General features: G+C 35.0%; 1 protein-coding gene and 1 long non-coding RNA gene across 3 annotated transcripts; one reads left to right on the top strand and one right to left on the bottom strand.

The window, feature by feature from the left end:
* Positions 1–1793: 1793 nt before the first annotated feature.
* On the bottom strand, positions 1794–16370 carry MESR3 (misexpression suppressor of ras 3). The gene is made up of 4 exons (XM_069050464.1): positions 16123–16370; positions 9595–9981; positions 2465–2828; positions 1794–2406 (listed from the first exon to the last, which is right to left on the bottom strand). Exons 2-4 carry the CDS (start codon positions 9976–9978, stop codon positions 2210–2212), a joined length of 945 nt encoding a protein of 314 aa, XP_068906565.1. The 5' UTR covers positions 9979–9981; positions 16123–16370; the 3' UTR covers positions 1794–2209.
* Positions 3870–7743, top strand: LOC138132809 (uncharacterized). Of its 2 annotated transcripts, none has more exons than XR_011160188.1 (2): positions 3870–6961; positions 7215–7743. It is a non-coding gene; the product is annotated as an uncharacterized lncRNA (long non-coding RNA). The 2 variants fall into 2 exon arrangements; XR_011160189.1 differs by having other exon boundaries at positions 3870–7041.
* Positions 16371–17106: the final 736 nt, after the last annotated feature.

Below are 17106 nucleotides of genomic sequence, written 5' to 3'. Positions count from 1 at the left end.
ATGATTGCTTAAAATTTGTAGGCAATAACCCTTAATATAGCAGTGTAATAAAAGTTGCATATACACCTGTTGACGATATTCATATTTTCTGCAAATAAAAGAAAGAGTAGGTACTTCGCAATATTTGTTGATCGATATAAATATATGAAATTGTAGCACACTTTTCCTTCTAAAATAAATATTTATCGTTTACTATTTGCGACCGCTCTACTTCCTGATTTTATCTTCAGAATAAATAAAATTTGTATTTACCGAGTCGTAGACTACGAAGTAACTCGAGTAAAACATGAATTCATGCACTTAATAAAAATGCATCCGGCTGGATTACAAAAATATTTTATTAATCGTAAATAAATATCTTGACTTTAGAACTTACCCGACAGAATTTTTACTATCCTGCATCATAAATTATTTAGGACATAATCGTTAATTATACAGTACTTAGTGCACATTAATGTTTAATTATATTTGATCTAACAGATACGTTTCATGTTTGACAATAATGATTAACATTTACAAACATTAAATACCGGGTGATCAAGAAAGACTGTTTAAGTTGGCAGTACAATTAAGAAAAATTTTTAATTAATTTATTTGACAAATATCTGATCTAGGTACAGCATTAACAACGACAAGTCACCAACAACCGGAAGTTACTCCTGTTATACGATTTAAAATACGATCCAGTGTTACCAACCTAAACAGTCCTTTTTGATCACCCCGTATTTTGGAGTAGTTAAAAAATTTGCACAATGAAATAAAACAATATGACTAACAAAGTAGACTATGGACAAAAGCTCGCATATCATTTCTTAAATTTAGGTTTGTTACCTTTACGTTGGCGTTTACCAAGCTGCAACGAAAATAAGTTAAGATTTACGCTTTTTTGTTCTAAGCTGCCTTGACTACTTTTTTATCGCACCGTACATGTAGTCAAAATTTTTAGAAATACAGGGTGATTTACGAGGAATAATGAGCCCGACGGAATAGAAAATGCAACCCACAATACATTGCAACAAAAAGCCGGACATCGAAGCGGTAAATGTCCGGGTTTTTCTCCTGATGAATTGCGGGTTGCATTTTCTATTCCGTCGGGCTCATTATTCCTCGTAAATCACCCTGTATGTATTAAATATGATTATACAATAAACACTTAAACAGACGTACTTAACAATTTCTATTGAAAAAAAAAATTGTTTGCTTCTAACTTTATGTTTTGCATAAAAGCTTTCACCTTATTTGTAAATGAAGATTTTTGTAGACTAAGAATTTTATTGGTTATATAAAGCTTTTTTTTATTTAAATTTACATTATCATTACATTTACATTATTTACGTCCAAAAGTATTTACCAAACTGTAAGAGATATGCAAAACAACTAAGACGTCGTAATCACAACTGACGTTAAAATTTAATAATTTGATATTTGCCTGTTGACATCTGATTTGACGGCTTCAACGGCTAGACATAGTTCGACACGATAAAATTACAGAGCCGCACAGTTCCATAGGACTCTTAATATACGTTCTTTTATAGACACTTTGTATTTGATTGTTATATAATGTCATTAAAATTATATCAGTTGGTAAATTGTTGTCAATAATTATTGGCCCTTACTGTTCCTAAGTTTAAAAAAATACACAACAGCTTTTAAAACAAACTCTGTGATACTGTGATTTACGAAGTAAAATTTCCGTTAAATAAAGTCACCCTTTTCATACAATATTTGATTTGTGATAAAATTTACCGATTTTCAACGGTTTTCGCTGCGTAACTTGGATAATAAAATATCTATTTGCTACATCAGATTTAAATATATTTTGTATTTGTTTAAACTACAATTATCATGTGGGATTTTTAATTACAAGAAACAAACAATAATAGTACAAAATAAGTTGTTTGAAGTGGTATCACAGATTAATTTAAAATACATTCTAGACAGATTCTACATTTTTAGTAATTTCACAACAGCTTCTAACTAAAATGTAATTACCAAATTGACCTCGATAACAATACAATTCTAAATCTATGAACTGTAAGCAACGAACAGTACACATACATATAGTACCTACACAGTCAAGCTTTGACATCTTAATTTGTCACTTGTTTGATTACATAGATATATTTCTCTCATACACACACTCAGAACTAAAAAATAAAACAATAATTAAGAAACGTCCATCAGTCATGTTTGGATAAATGCGAAGTAACTAAATCTCGTCGAGAGCGTGTATCCTCGAACTGTGCATGTTACTGGGTAGAAACTCCTTGAGGGAGTAGTATCTGTTGGTATCATCCCTGTCGACGGAAGTGACATGTTGGAAGCAGCACGGCTGCGAGATATGGCTTTTGGGGGGAAGAGGCGCTGGCTTCACCGGCTTTTTCTCTTTCTTCTTTTTCTTTTTCCCTGGAAATCGATTTTATAATTGGCCGTCATAAATATGGCAAAGGGCCATTAATCATACCTGGAATCGACAAGGATATGTTTTCGGGACAGGAAACTAATCGCTCGATATGTGTCCACATATCATTGGCCGCCTGGGCGGTGTCGAAACTGAATCCGACTTGCTTTGTGTGGTCGGAGGAGCAGCACATTGTGTGGAACGCGTTCCCTGCTACTTGATATGAAGACAAATTGTCGATGGTGTCGTTCCACAACATGAAACATGTCCCTCTCTCGGCCAGGGCGATCTGTATCCGCCTTTTGTCCCTGGCACGGGATTCCCCGATGTCCAACACCACCACCGGGATCCCGGTGAATTTCAATTGCCAGTCTTGGTCGGAGGAGGTTTTGAAGTATAAGTTGGCCAAAGAACCGCAGACGTACACCTGGAAATTTCACGTCAGGTTATTTTCGCGAAAACGAGACAACAAAAATGGGTTGGTCGTTGGGACGTTTCCAACGTAAACATTATAGGAGATTATTCGGTGGATTAGACAACTTAATGGTCTGTAGATGAGTAAAAACTATATTACAGGATGACGTGTTGTAATAATAAACAATTACATATTTATATCCGTGATTCATTTAGGCGTTTAATACGCGCAACTTCTTAACAACAATCCAGAGGATGTAATTGTGTAAAATTCCAAGAATTATTAGTGTTTATTATGTAGATTGTGTGGCAAATCTTATGAAAACGAATCAAAAGATTTCTTTGATGTTGAACGTTTCCAATTTAATTTTAACGTCGTAAAACTCCAACTATTGGTATTTTAATTAAAAATCATTTGCAATCTACGTGCGACTTTACACTACATTAATGGATAATTGCTTTAATCAGTAATACCAATACCATTTACTGCGTTATCAATAAAATATTACTGCACTGGTATCACCGTTGGCTTCGGAAACATGACGTCGATATTGCAGTTCATTGTATTGCAATAAATAAGTATAGTTTAGAATTTAAAGGTTAATAGTCTAATTAATCAGATGCCCCTCGATGGGTGGTCGCGCGTGACCATAATCCATATGAGAAAACAATAAATATCAATTGACTTTTTCTAAGGATATTTAGATGGTATCTGGTCAAAACTAAGCTAGAGACTAATGTAAAATATTTACAGTTGAAATTTCTTTGTTGGTGTCGTACTTTCAGACACACAGTTGGTATCAGTACAAATTGATTTTTCTCGAGAGAAAGATACGGAGATCAAATAGAGACAACAGAACAGTGGGGATATTCAATAACTAGACAAATATTTTTCACGTTTTGTTTACTACATTTATATTTATTTAAAAAGATGGAGGTCAGAATAAGTAAACTTTTTCTGTTCTGTACTTAGATTGTATGATTTATATAACCATCAATAAAATAGCTGGTGACAATAGACAGCTTTCTTTTCCTTGCAGTTATCATCATAACATCATGTGAGGTGGGTAAGGTTTGTTATTTTTTGTGGATTTTGTCGTTTCTAATTTGCTCCCGAAAAATCTAGATGCCAGTCTTAGAAGGAAACTCTGATTTGTATCAAATATTAAAATGACGTTTACTTTAACGGCCGTCGTTAACAGCAATGGCCGCGAAATTGGATTTCGTGGCCTGTTTACGCGAAAAGCTTGTTTGCCGTACGGTTACAAAAAAACATTTACCTACTATCTCTAATTTTACTTTAGTTATCATAATCCACATTTTTCTTTTGTCTGTTGTATGTTTGTCATGTGTGCTATTTGCTCACTTATTTTGTTTGTACAATGTAGTAATACAAAGTAAACACTAAAACCATGTGTATTTCCGCAAAAAATTGCAGCAACGTTATTTTCCTTTATCGCGGCTTCAATCGCAATCGATGAACGGTTAATCAAATTCTTTGTTCGTACTTTTCGGCGCTTCTTTTTACGCACGCCTTCACGGCGTTATGTTTATTGAAAATGTCTATTCTAAGATTGAAAAATGTGTTAATCTGTACTGCGAACCTTGCTTCGAATTCACTCGAGCTTGCAATATATAATATTCTCGTGTCTGCTTTAATAATAGCTAGAGGAGTTACTAGGGCATACTGACTCTCAATAACAAATATTAAATTACCAACTGCAAATATAATGATAGCGATATCTACGACTGGGAAAATTTGTTTTCAATCAGAGCGGTAGAACAAAACATTAAATTTTGTTCAGTGGAGATGTCAATTTTGTTTTGTACAGCCATATCATGTTCATAACAAATATCGAAGCTTAATTAATTTCAGCTAATGTGGCGTGGATATTTTAGTTAAATAAATAAAAGAATTTGGATTAAAACTTTAATAAACATGCCATTTTAATTGATTATGTAACGTATTTAATGAACAGATAGTTGATTGATCTAGAATTAATATATCGTACCTAACCAAATAATAACAATTACATTCAACGTAATCAACATTTTTATCAATTGGCAATGTGCCATTGACTTGTTTTTTGCTCTAATTTTAAAGAACAAATTTCGCGATTTTGTTATCAGTTAGTAGAGAAACTTTGAAGTGTCTGGAAAATTAGCTTGGAAATAAGAAATAACTGCTTGATTAAGCTCAAGATTCTGTTGGAATTTCAACAAACAGAAAATATAAATTCTGCAAAAAATATATACCTATGAAGTGCATATAGGAAAACTTATTGTTAAGTTAAACATTTTACAATTACAATGAAACAGTTCTGAATAATTAAAAAAATATACTGAAAGAGGACACTCGATAAATGTCAAATCATTCCAGAGTATAAATTTTAGAAAAAACAGAAAGCTCAGGAGTAACAGAGTAACTAATACGGATTTAATTTTCGTTATGACAATTGCAGTGAAATTTTTAAATGAGTGGGGGTTATTCACTTAGATCACTACATTCAGAATGTTTTACTTCGGAAGTTCATGAAGTAGGTACTGCTGGTTGCAGCAAGAGAAATTATGCAGGACTTGTGTAGGTGAAAGTCAATCCTAACGATGCTCCCCACTTTTTCAACACGAAAATTGCACCTAGAAGGATGAGTCTAGACCTGGACGAGCTGAAGAGGTCAACAGTGACCTGAATAACATTGTGGAGCAAAAGTAATCCTTGAGGGTCTCGTCCAACTTTGCACACTTTTGGTAGATCAGAAATGGATTTCTGTCTGTGTATCTGGCTTGGAAAATGATTTTTTTCCGAAAGAAATAATAAAACTACGGTGGGATAAAAACACAACTCTTCATTAGTCATTGGTCATTACGTGATCAGGAGGAGAGATTTAAGACAAAATTTGAGCAGAAATGTACATATTTAATGAATACAGAAAGAACTCTCTCTCATACGGTAGAATGCCGCATCTCACACAAAAGAATTTCGATGGGAAGTAATGTTTCGACCACCATATTCCCAGACTTAATCCTGCCAGAATATAAAATTATTTGAAAGAAAAGCAAATGCAAATAACCAACAAAAACAGTAGTTGGTGATGAATATTTAACAGACGGACGTGGCGTTGAAAATTAAAAAATATAATGGAAAACCTTTTGCAAAAATTACGGAACGCACGTAATTGGTAAATGTTGTTTTCCTTCATTTCTCGTAAGGGTTTTTCCATTGTATTCTTAAATATGCACTTCTTTCCTTAAGTTAACATTAAAACATACTTGGAATTAGTTTTGTATTAATTACGTATCCTTAGAAAAAATATTTTGGAGTGTATTTTGTTTCACTGGTTTTTTTTTCCCTATTTATGAATATGATGCAACAGATTTATCAGAAACAATTATTTTTTGAAAAGTGCAGTTCTGAAAAAATCAATATGCACATGGCAATAATAATAAATAGACCGCTAAGCCGCAGAAACTAATCACAGAAATGTGATTAGATTGTGGCAGATACGGCATTTTTCATTACACGTTAATAAAATTAAACACCTGGATCATATGCACACGTTGTACATATTTTAATAATTAAATGAAGGTTACCCATAAGCCATAGCTACAATCGAAATTATTTTAGCAATACAATTTTGTAAGATTAACGCAAGCAAACATTTTTATGCATATTACGGGCTCACAATACCCGGAAATTAAAACCTTATTAAATCGTGACTGAAACATTTGTAGTATGATATTAAACTGTAGTAAATTAGTCTAAAAATATTACTGGGTATCGTGCAACAAACAGCAAAAAAATTACAAATTCTAATTATCGCCCTTGAAAAACATCGGCTTAGATAGAATTTTCGTTATCGCTGCAAATGTAAGCTTACCAGTGTTTGCATGTTTTGAAAGCCGATCGCTTTAATTATCTGTAAAACGCTCTTTAACAGCTAATTGAAAATGTGTCGATAAAATTTAACATCACGTCCTACCAAAGAAACGGGAGATGGTTCATAAAAAGACCATAAGGGATTTACGGCGGCGAAAAATATATTAAGAAGCTCGAAAGTCCTTGACTTAAGTCAACTAAGTGTCTCAGGAGATTCCACGATTTCTTCGGCCGGTGAACAGCACAGATAAAAGAATCAGTGGAAGTGGGTATGTTTTATTGTGTAGGTCTTGATCTTCCTATGACCTCTCTCTTTATGGTTGTGGGAAACGGTGTCTTATGTGAACTAGTAAGTAAACCAATTTGCGTATTTATGAAAACAATTACTAACAATGCCGTGCGAATCGGTCGTTATAAAAGTCAAATTAACATCGTTTCCACACGGCCGTAATAGGAAATTCCTCAAAAAATCAAATATACAATAATCTCGCTGGAACAATAATAATTGGTGGTTTGTTTCAGAGCGAACACGTCATTCTGATAATATTATCACAGAATGTACACAATGAGTCACGGACGACGTTGCTTAAGTGGTATGGAAAATGATGGATTAACAAATAAGGGCGCGGTTTCAATTTTGGTGTTGGTTAGGGTCGCGCCTACCAATGCACAAGGCCAATAATTACGGCCAACGAGTTACCACTCTTTAGATTAGAAAGCTTAATTCGACCAATAGAATTTCAAATGTCAAAATTGACACTCGAGATATCTGATAATCACACCTCAATCAGAGTTTTTTGAACAAATAAGTAAATACATTGAAGTATCTACTTGACAATCAGACTGGCATAGTACTAAAATGCAGTTTTAGGTAAAGGATGAGAATATTTTTGAATCTAGGCCATTTTTTAATTCGAAAATCTAAATATAGTTCCAATAATATACACCAAATATTTTTTTAACTTATAGTAAATATTGTAGTATGCGTAATATTAAATAACACTGTTCTAGCTAAAAGTAACGAGTGTTCAAATAAATTTGTGGTCAAGCAGGCCGTGGTTTTCTTTCTTCCCCAAACGTATGTCGGCGTTTTAGTTGACAAATCCTTCAAATGCTTAACCTCATTTTGATCACACCTTCATTCGCTGTGATAAATGAAAAACCGAAGTTTTCAGTTCATTTTCTTCATTTTATATTACATATTACCTTTCTTTCAGCGGTTTCTGAAATTCGTATTGATGATCGTCTATTTCCACTTTTTCATTCTACGCACTTCCTGTTTTACGAACTATTTGACAACTGACGAAGCAACGCCATACGGAAACAAAAGCAAGCAACAGACCACTTGACCACAACTTTTTTTGAATACACGTTACCTAATAGTTGCAGATCAACATCCTCAGTTTTAGTTAAATGCAACATTCTGCACTACTTTTGTATTATTGACCATAAAACATTTAAATTTGGTTTTCAATCCAACACAAAAATTATTATTACCTAAGTGTTACATTGACATGAAAATTAAATATTTAGTGCAATGCAATTATTTCACTGAATCAAATTGATTGTTGATCATAATTACTTAATCATAATTGGTTTGTGTTGCAATCATTTAATTCAACAAATCACTTTTGCATAAAAAACATTTTAATAACGCTTGAATATTTATTTGTAACTTGTCTAATCCTTGCGCAGATTTCATTAAATTGACGACCTTAAATTTTTTTAGGTTACAAAAAACTGATTCGAATTCACCCAGAATATTTAGACATTTTTGAACTCATTTATTTTATAGTTTTGAAGAATTCTCTCAAGTTCACTTTTCAAAACTGGAGAGTTAACTAGAAATATTGATCCATTTTTAAATCTTAAAAAAATGAAAAACCAAAAAAAATGATTGCACAATTATCTTATTTGGTGAAAATTAATTCCATAATCAATTTCAATCATTACTCTGATTTTAATTTATTACATTTTAAAAGAAAAAAAAAGATGCAAGATTAAATAAAAAAAAACAACCAAAACCTGAATCGGGTTCTGAATAATGTATTCAAATTTAACTTCATCGATGGCTTCAGTGAATAACAAGAAAAGTAAATTAGTGCTTCTTCAGTATGACAATTTCGTTGCTTTGCGTTGCTCGGAGAAAAAGATTGTTTGGCTTTATAAATGTAGTAAAGAAGTGTTTGTTGTTTGTGCATGAAAAAGAAAATATTTGTTTGACTGAATAAACCTTAAATAAATAATTTGCCAACGAAGTATTTGATTTATTTCAAAACCCTGTTCAATCATTGATTTCAAAGAGAAATTTATTTCAACATTTCGCAAACTCCAACAATCATGCAAATATTTCAACCACAGAATTATTTACCTGAAAATATGTATTGAATAATTTTTTTCTTGCTAACTGAAAATTTGCATAGTGTAAAATAATGTTGTTTACAATAATAATTTGAATAATGGGAATACGTCGAAAGATTTTTTATTATATTGGCAATAGCTAAAATATTATTCAGATCGTTCTTCAACAAAGCATTATATTGTATAGTTTGTTGTTGTGAGTCACTTAAAGATTAATTTCTTGCCTGCTCATCTAAATAGCAAAACAGTAATTTATTCAATGACGAGACATTGTTCTCTTATTCTGCTATAATTAACCATTAGCCTAGCGATCACTACCGTTTATCAATCACAGTGTACCCAAAACATTTAGCAAAGAGGGAATTGCTGAAAAATACTCGTATATGTTATTTCTAATGATCGATCAGTTCTTTTTTTTTGGCAATTTTAAATTTGTTGGTGAAAAAACCAAGAGTAATTTTATTGTAGTGTAAAATCGCATTTAGTCAAATGAACTTCTCTGGATTCTCTCAATTAACATTAAATTACAAAAGACATCTACCTGCGTCTTGAGCCCTTTGAAGAAGGTTTCGACTTGCTGCCTCTCATAGTCGGTAATTTGTCCCTCCAGAGGCTTCCTTTCTTCCCGCTCCTCCCTGTCCGTCTCCTCACTTTCTGCTCTTCCTTCGCTGCCGTCCTCTCGTTCCCCATAACTGCTCCCGGATGTTGTCGTGCTCGAGTCGCCACTTCCTTCCCCGGTCGACGAGAGCCGTCTCCGCTGCTGGTTGTTCCTGTAGAGGAACTCCTGATACGAGTCGTACTTTTGTGAGAAACGATTGATGGCGTATTCGGGATTCTCTTGTTTGGTCGATATCGACAGCGACGATAGTCTTCTGTCGATGGGATACGACGATGCCGAGTACATTCTGTAATCGGTCTGGTGCATCGTCTACGGAAGAAAATATGTAATTATTCAATGGATGTGCCTTATTGCAAATTGAATATAAGCGAAAAGTAGCGCATGACACGACTTATCGATAACATTCTCAATCTCTTCGATCGATCATTATTTGTGGTCACGTCTCCAACAGATTTCGTTCCCAAGTTGCCTGTAAATATTTATTATGGGATAACGACAATAAAAAGTTCTATTCCTGGGGCTTCTATTTTACGTCTTTGATTGCACGTCTTTTATTGATTGTCACATTGACCTAATTGGGCAAATATTACAGGGGCGGTGCTATAAATATACCCAATAAAAATAAAACTGTCATGGGAGAGTAACACTATAGCTCTACAGATACCATTTTATCGCTAATGGGACTTTTTCAACACAGCATTAGCCTCTATCAAATGAAATTGACAATACATTGTGTGCTTTGAGCTTTGAAGCAACCGAAGTTACGTCTTAGCTTGATTCAGTATTCGCACGACCACAATTTATCCAACTTACTACCAAGAATCATAAATCACTGCACATCATCTATTTATTAAATTTAATAATATTCAATTATTTTGTTAGACGAAGACGATCAATCGTGGTCGTCGTGGTTGCATTTCTCTTTGTTTTTTTTTTCTTGTGTGAAAGTGGCAAACGTTTTACGAGATTTCCAGTGTCACAATCGTTACCAATGACTGCAAAAAGTAAAGTGTAAAATATCCAGTGAGTAAGAAGATTGCCAACTGCAGCAGCAAACATCATAAAATAATTTATGGGAACGCAGACATTGAAAATGCTAATGCCAAAAATGTGTTTATATCGGGTGTTTATTCTCAAAGTAGGCGTTAAAGAGTCGATTGTGAACGCACCACGGATCATGGATCAGCTGCTTAAATCTAGCCTCACTTTGTGTGTCGTTTGTGTTTTTAGTGTACAGACTGACAAGTGGTGCGTTCACAATCAACTCTTCAACCCCAACTTTATGGATTAATTGAACACCCGATATTAATAGTTCTCTGTAATATTTTTCAAAGAAAAATTCAACATTATTACTTAGAGATACGAGTTGTTGTGTATGTATTTGGTTTTACTTCCCAAATAACCTTGAATAATGAAGTACCTACTAAAATAAAAAAATATAAAAAAATCACCATCTTTAAATATTCTTTAAAAAAGGAAAGCTTAAGATTATAATAAACAGCGAAACTATTTGTTGTTGTTGTTTGTGCTTTTATTGTTTTTTTTTCCTCCACCACCCGGCGGTCTATTTTGTGCTTATTCAACTAATGAAAAACTTCACCATTATTGACTAATACCGCTGTGAAAACTCAAAAATGTTCTGTTCTAGTTTTCAGATTCTGGATCGCGCTTTTTTGTTTTCGTGAAGTATCACTTGAAATTTCAATTTCAATATAATTTCCACACCTTATTTGCTGTCATGTGTATGCTTAGTGCTATCTTGTAAACAAATAAAAATGTTTAATACTATGTACATATGTATATATTTCTTTTCAAAAACAAATCATGATGTTGGAACTATTGTTGGCTTATCTATGCAATAAAAACTTATCACTTATCAGCAACGTCGATAACCTACATGTAAAAAAAATGCTAGCCTTGCTTAAATCTTTGCTACAAAAACTACCGAGAATCATAAATTTCTAGCAACCAAATTCTGGAGTCTTATGATATGAATTTAAAAGGCGCTTGTGAGAATTCTGTTCTTGTTAATGTGATGTTAATGATATTATAAAGAATGCTTGGATGTAACGGAAGCCGAATTGTGCTCCATAAAGTTTTCGGTATGGTGCACACGTTCTTTAGATCTACCGTGAGTCGCAGAGCATTTAGTAAAAAAAAAATTAACGTTATGTGAAAATTCCAAAAAGACATTCTTGTGTTGCCAAGTCGTAATAGAAAATAAACAGTGCAATTGGTATTCCTTTAGAATTTTACTTTGCACTGTGTAATTTAAATAACACAAGCGATAACAGCAACAATCAATAATTACACGAGAATTTTTTACACGTTTGCATGGTTGTTTGCAAGGCGAAAAAAATATAATCAACTTTGTGTAGTCAGCGTTTTTGAGTCTGGTGCATGCATAGTATTCTGATCAAACCCAATCATGGTACGTCCATTACATCCAATGCATTGAATAGTTTTTTAAATTAATTAATTCTTTAATTGATTTAATATGCAATCAATGAAACAAAAACAAGTCGATGCAATTTTGTCCATTTTATTATTAGGTCTGTTGGATTTGAAGAGTTTGAAAAAACTTAGTGACATTTCACTTTATTGATTTACTACCGTTCAAAATCGTAATTTCGCCACTTTCGCTGCTAATTTTTATTATTTATTCTAAAACTGTTTTCCATGGTAGGTAAGAGAAAATTTGTTGGTGTAAAGTTTTCTCGCTCATTAAAGTATTTGGAGAACCTTCCATTCGTCATAATTATTATTCAGTTCCTTCAATCATGTCTTAGTCATGTGGCAATGATTGTTGTAAGTCAAATGAAGGTTCAGCTCCTCCCGACTCTTCGCAATTTTTACCAGGAAAAAACCACGTGAAGTCATTGATGAGTAATCATTAACAATATCTAAAAACTTGTTTACTCCATCTGTTCATCAAAATTCACTGGTATAATAGAGACGAGATTCTCCGTCATTTTAATCGTGTTACTTTCAGTTTTTGAACCGTTACACGCTTCATTTTGTCCGCCGCTAGTGGAATTTTTATGCCCATTGGCCACAGCTATGTCTTTTATGTAAAACATAATACCATCACCGAATGCATTCGTTGCTCCATTAATCTCGCCGCCCGTCCCAAACCGCCACATTTGCCACAATAACAATTTGTTACAACAATATCGAGGTTAGTGTTGCATTGAAATATGTAACAATTTTATGCGATTAAGTTGATAAACCTGTTGTAAAGTGTTATAACCTGCAGTGAAGTAGATCATCGACATGTGCACGCCACTAGACGTCCATCCGACAGCCCACGATGTCTTGCACATGTGCTGGGAACTCTTCCATTTCGAGTTCAACGGCTTTATTTACAACCCCGACGCGCATCAAAATTAATTCCGGTTAATTAACTCAATTAGGAGCGGAGGCGGGGGAGAAATTTTCAGTACGGATCTGCGGGGTCTTTCTCATAACCCCGTTCGAAATACCGATTGTGTTAAAACAAACCGCCGTGAAAGAAGAGGAAGTGGCACAATGTGTGTTGCTGGAAAAGCGACAAAAACGAAAGCTGCCCGGATTTATTGCACCGCTTTGATGAGTCAGGATTTTTGCACCGCCAGCAGGAGAGTCCTCCTCTCTCGAACTGTTCGCAGGACGCAAACATTCTTCCCAATTAACACATAACCAACTGACATTAATATAAATCATTATCTCCAGTTTCATGGATTCTCTTCAGATGTAATTGGCCGGGTAACAGTACCACTTGTAGAAAGGAATGTCCGTTACAGAGCACTCGTAATTTTGAATTATTATGCAATAAATGTGCAGTGAAAAGCACCGTTTGAAAAATTACCGATCCGGAGATAAATCGCGAAAACTCCACAAGTAGATAAAACCGTGCCGGAGGAATCTAGGGAAGTACAAATTTCAGATCTTATCTGAAAAATGTAAAATGTAAACAATTCGTTTTTTTATCAAAGTAACGGTGAAACTGGAAGTGTGTGATAATGATAGTGTGTATTGTGGTGATGAATTGTTGATGGATTTATCGATAACGAAAGAACATGACTGTTTTGCTCGCAATTCGTGTATTGGCAAATCACACTCTACTAAAATTTAACCTTTAAATAACAAGGGATAACCTTTGATTAGTTGCGTTAGCCTGTTATAATACCCAATTTAACTTCGCTTAACTTTCAGGGAGGAAGATGATACATCGGCCGGGTGAAAAAATTTCCAGGTGAACCATAAAATGGCTCGTGAACGAAATTTTAATATTAGCCTCGTCTCGTCGAGCACGAAATTAAATTTTTACAATAAAACCCACGCAAATCGAAATTTTTTAAAATGGCGTCATATTCCACACCAACAGGTTTACGGGACAGCTAGGAAAATGATGGTAGTTGCGTGCTCGAGGACTGGTGCAAATTTTTGTCAGGTGCTGGTAATTTGCTGACTTTTTTGAGCCATTACTTAAGACAGCGTTTTGTAATCAGAGGAAACAAACTGAAAGTGTAAACCATTGTCTCCTCACAAGTAACTGCAATGTCTGGCATTTGCTGCTACAACAATGACTCCGATACATTAACTGCGACGAGTTACGTCACTATCATTTAACGCGTTGATAATGCTTAGACAAAGGATCTTTGGAATTAAACAAGAAAAAATTGACGAATTGGGGCGCTGTGCAAACCTGCTTCGAGGCTCAAGGTTGCTGGTCACGCTCGTACAAGCAGATTAGCATGATGGCTCCACGTAACTGTGAAAACATTTGAAAAATGCGGCGGGATGAAAGGATAACAGCCCTCGGTGCCGGTCTAGACTCTAAACTGACCAGGTAAAGCGTGACGTAAAGAATGATAAGAGGTAGATGCGTCACTGCATTCTGAGAGTTCCTTCAGGCAATGCTGGTTTGGAACGAAACGGTCAAAGACCGCGACTGTTCGGGGTAAACTTCTGAATCTCGAAGAGCTCGAGTGGCCGTTTCTGGCCAGGTACTTCAATTAAGACTTGTAGAAAGTGGTAAATTGTCGCGCGTAATTGCGGGATTTAATTGGACAATCACAAGTATCGGAACCAAATTTGACTAATTGGCCCCAAAACGTACGCTTTCGTCCAAAACCCAACAACCACATCAGTCCTGATGAAAATCGGTGATCTGACAAATTCGCCACGTACAGCTTTCACGATCTTCCAGCCGAGAGTTAATAAAGGGTAATTTTGGTCCGACCGACCCCAACTTCCGCCATGTCATGATTTACGAGAAATGAAAGGTGACTGAGGAACAAGATCGAGCACTAAGTAAAAGTTCGAATATCTTTGTGACACCACGATCAAAACAAATATTTTAAAGGTACGTTCACCTGAACGCAACCCATTTTCAGATTAGGAAAGAGAAATTTAAATTGCGATCGTGTATTTTACATACGAGTACATATTTTGATGCAGGTATTCGGTGCTTGTCCAAATGCGCTCGAAACGGCGCGACGAGCAAAATCGAGGGTAAAAATTGCTCCAAATGAATTATTCATACAATTACTAGAAAAGTGTCTCTGTCACAAAAAGGAACGCAGTCGTTGCGAAATTGTTACGTCGCAATGAAACATCACTGTAATAAACCCACAAAACATGCGGGATGCGCTTATCAATTGTCTGTCGAGTGATAAGAAGTGTTTCGACAGAAACTTCAATATCCTGGGATATTTCAGAACACCGAAAAACCACCGAGTGAAACCGATGCTAATTGATAGTGGAAGGTTATTTTCGTTAATTAGCATAAAAATGATATGCTTCCTAAGCATGGCTCACCGACAACTGTGTCCACGATTAAATCATGGTCTGCACGACTGTCGCCCATTACGAGTTCTCTAATGAATCGTGAAAATATGACATCACTTGTTTATTAACTCATTAAACTGATGTAGGAATAGTAAACCTAAAAATCGGAAATAAAACAGGAAAGTTACAGCGTTGCTTCTGTTTGAGGCGACTCCGGAATTTAATTAGTACAAAAGTACATTTCCAATGAATCATTTTCATTTGGGAATTTCTTTTTGCGCGATTACTACATCCTGTATGTTTCCGGTGTCCAACAACCAAGAAAATATTTTCTTGGCGGAACAACCGAACCGCAAAATTTGACAGTCGTGACCAAAACATTTCCACTTTTTTCTTGGGTGTAATTCCGAGGACAAAGCTAAAACAGCCCCAGACAATTAGAGCCCCTTATAAATGAAAAACTTCGTTATGTGGTAGCTTTTTATTTAGAGCTCAATAAATCCGGTCCAGTTGAAAACGCCGCCGTAATAAGTTCTTGCGACGAGACGAGAGTGCAAAAATAATTTTGAGGTAAAAATTTGGTGGTGATGCTTGACGCGAAAGAGTGATCTTGTTATCGACAAGCTGGGGTTGAAGTTTTATCGCGGTGTTTACCTTCCGTGTGAAAGCTTGGCTTACCTCAACTAGTCTCTATTCCTGTGATGAGATAAAATAAATGTCAATCCAAAACACTGATTAATAACAAATGTCACCATAAGAATCTGCGTTCGGACACGAAAGCGCACATTTTTGTTTGTTCTCTGTTCGTGTACACTTCACTCAGGTAATCCACCTGACCACCAACTGTAAAACTGACTGAGTGTAACGTAAAGCTCCGGTTCGACGATCCGGTACAGCAAGCAAGCATGGAATAGTCAAGTATGAAGCTAGATAGTGTATTGCTGCGGTTCAGGAGGAATGCGCGCGCTCAACCACCCGCACTTTCAATGAATCATTTCGAATTTTAATAACAACAAATAATTATTAATTTCCATCGACTCGGCGAAAATCTCCTTGCGAATGTCACCGCTCCGGAAAAATTCCGGCGTCTTTGTTTTCGTGTCAACTTTCTTGTGCAAATTTCCCTCTGGTTCACCTCTTGCTCACCTTTCGATGATGTACTTCAGTCGCTGAGCGATTGTTTTTATACGACAGTTTAACTCGTAACAATTCGAACAATAGGCGATATATCTTTGCAATTAAACGTGTGCCAAAGTGCATTTTAATGCTTGTTCATGCTTTCAATAATAAGAATTACATAATCTGGACAAATATTTTTCCGCATCCAAAATTCATCCGACTGCGTCGTTCACACCACGTACTTCCTTTGTTATTTTACGACGGAAAAATATGTGGTAGTCATTCATGGAGCAAAACTTTATCTCTCTACCGGAGTACCGACAGTATAAACATTATTCAGCAATTGAGTTTCTCTATTTACTGGAGTTTTTTCAATGATGTCCTTGTTGGTAATTATTGCAACAGACAAGAGCAAAAAGTCAGCCTTGTTTTTAAGATTATTTTGAAGACAAATCTACAAATGGGATTAAGTAGTTTGCCCCAAAACACCGACAGATTAAGACATTTTCTAATGTGACAAAGTCTGTTTTTGTCCTGCATTAT

Source organism: Tenebrio molitor, chromosome 6, assembly GCF_963966145.1.
Source record: "Tenebrio molitor chromosome 6, icTenMoli1.1, whole genome shotgun sequence".
NCBI lineage: Eukaryota > Metazoa > Arthropoda > Insecta > Coleoptera > Tenebrionidae > Tenebrio > Tenebrio molitor.
Note: the sequence above shows the minus strand (reverse complement) of the source record. Positions and strands in the feature narration are given on the sequence as shown.

What these genes read in the sequence shown, in the direction of transcription:
- MESR3 (XM_069050464.1), bottom strand. Translation starts at nt 9,978, where the DNA reads ATGCACCAGACCGATTACAGAATGTACTCGGCATCGTCGTATCCCATC. An exon ending in TCAAAGGGCTCAAGACGCAG is followed by an intron (nt 2,829 to 9,594) that starts GTAGATGTCTTT and finishes TGAAATTTCCAG; the next exon opens with GTGTACGTCTGCGGTTCTTT. An exon ending in CATATCCTTGTCGATTCCAG is followed by an intron (nt 2,407 to 2,464) that starts GTATGATTAATG and finishes ATCGATTTCCAG; the next exon opens with GGAAAAAGAAAAAGAAGAAA.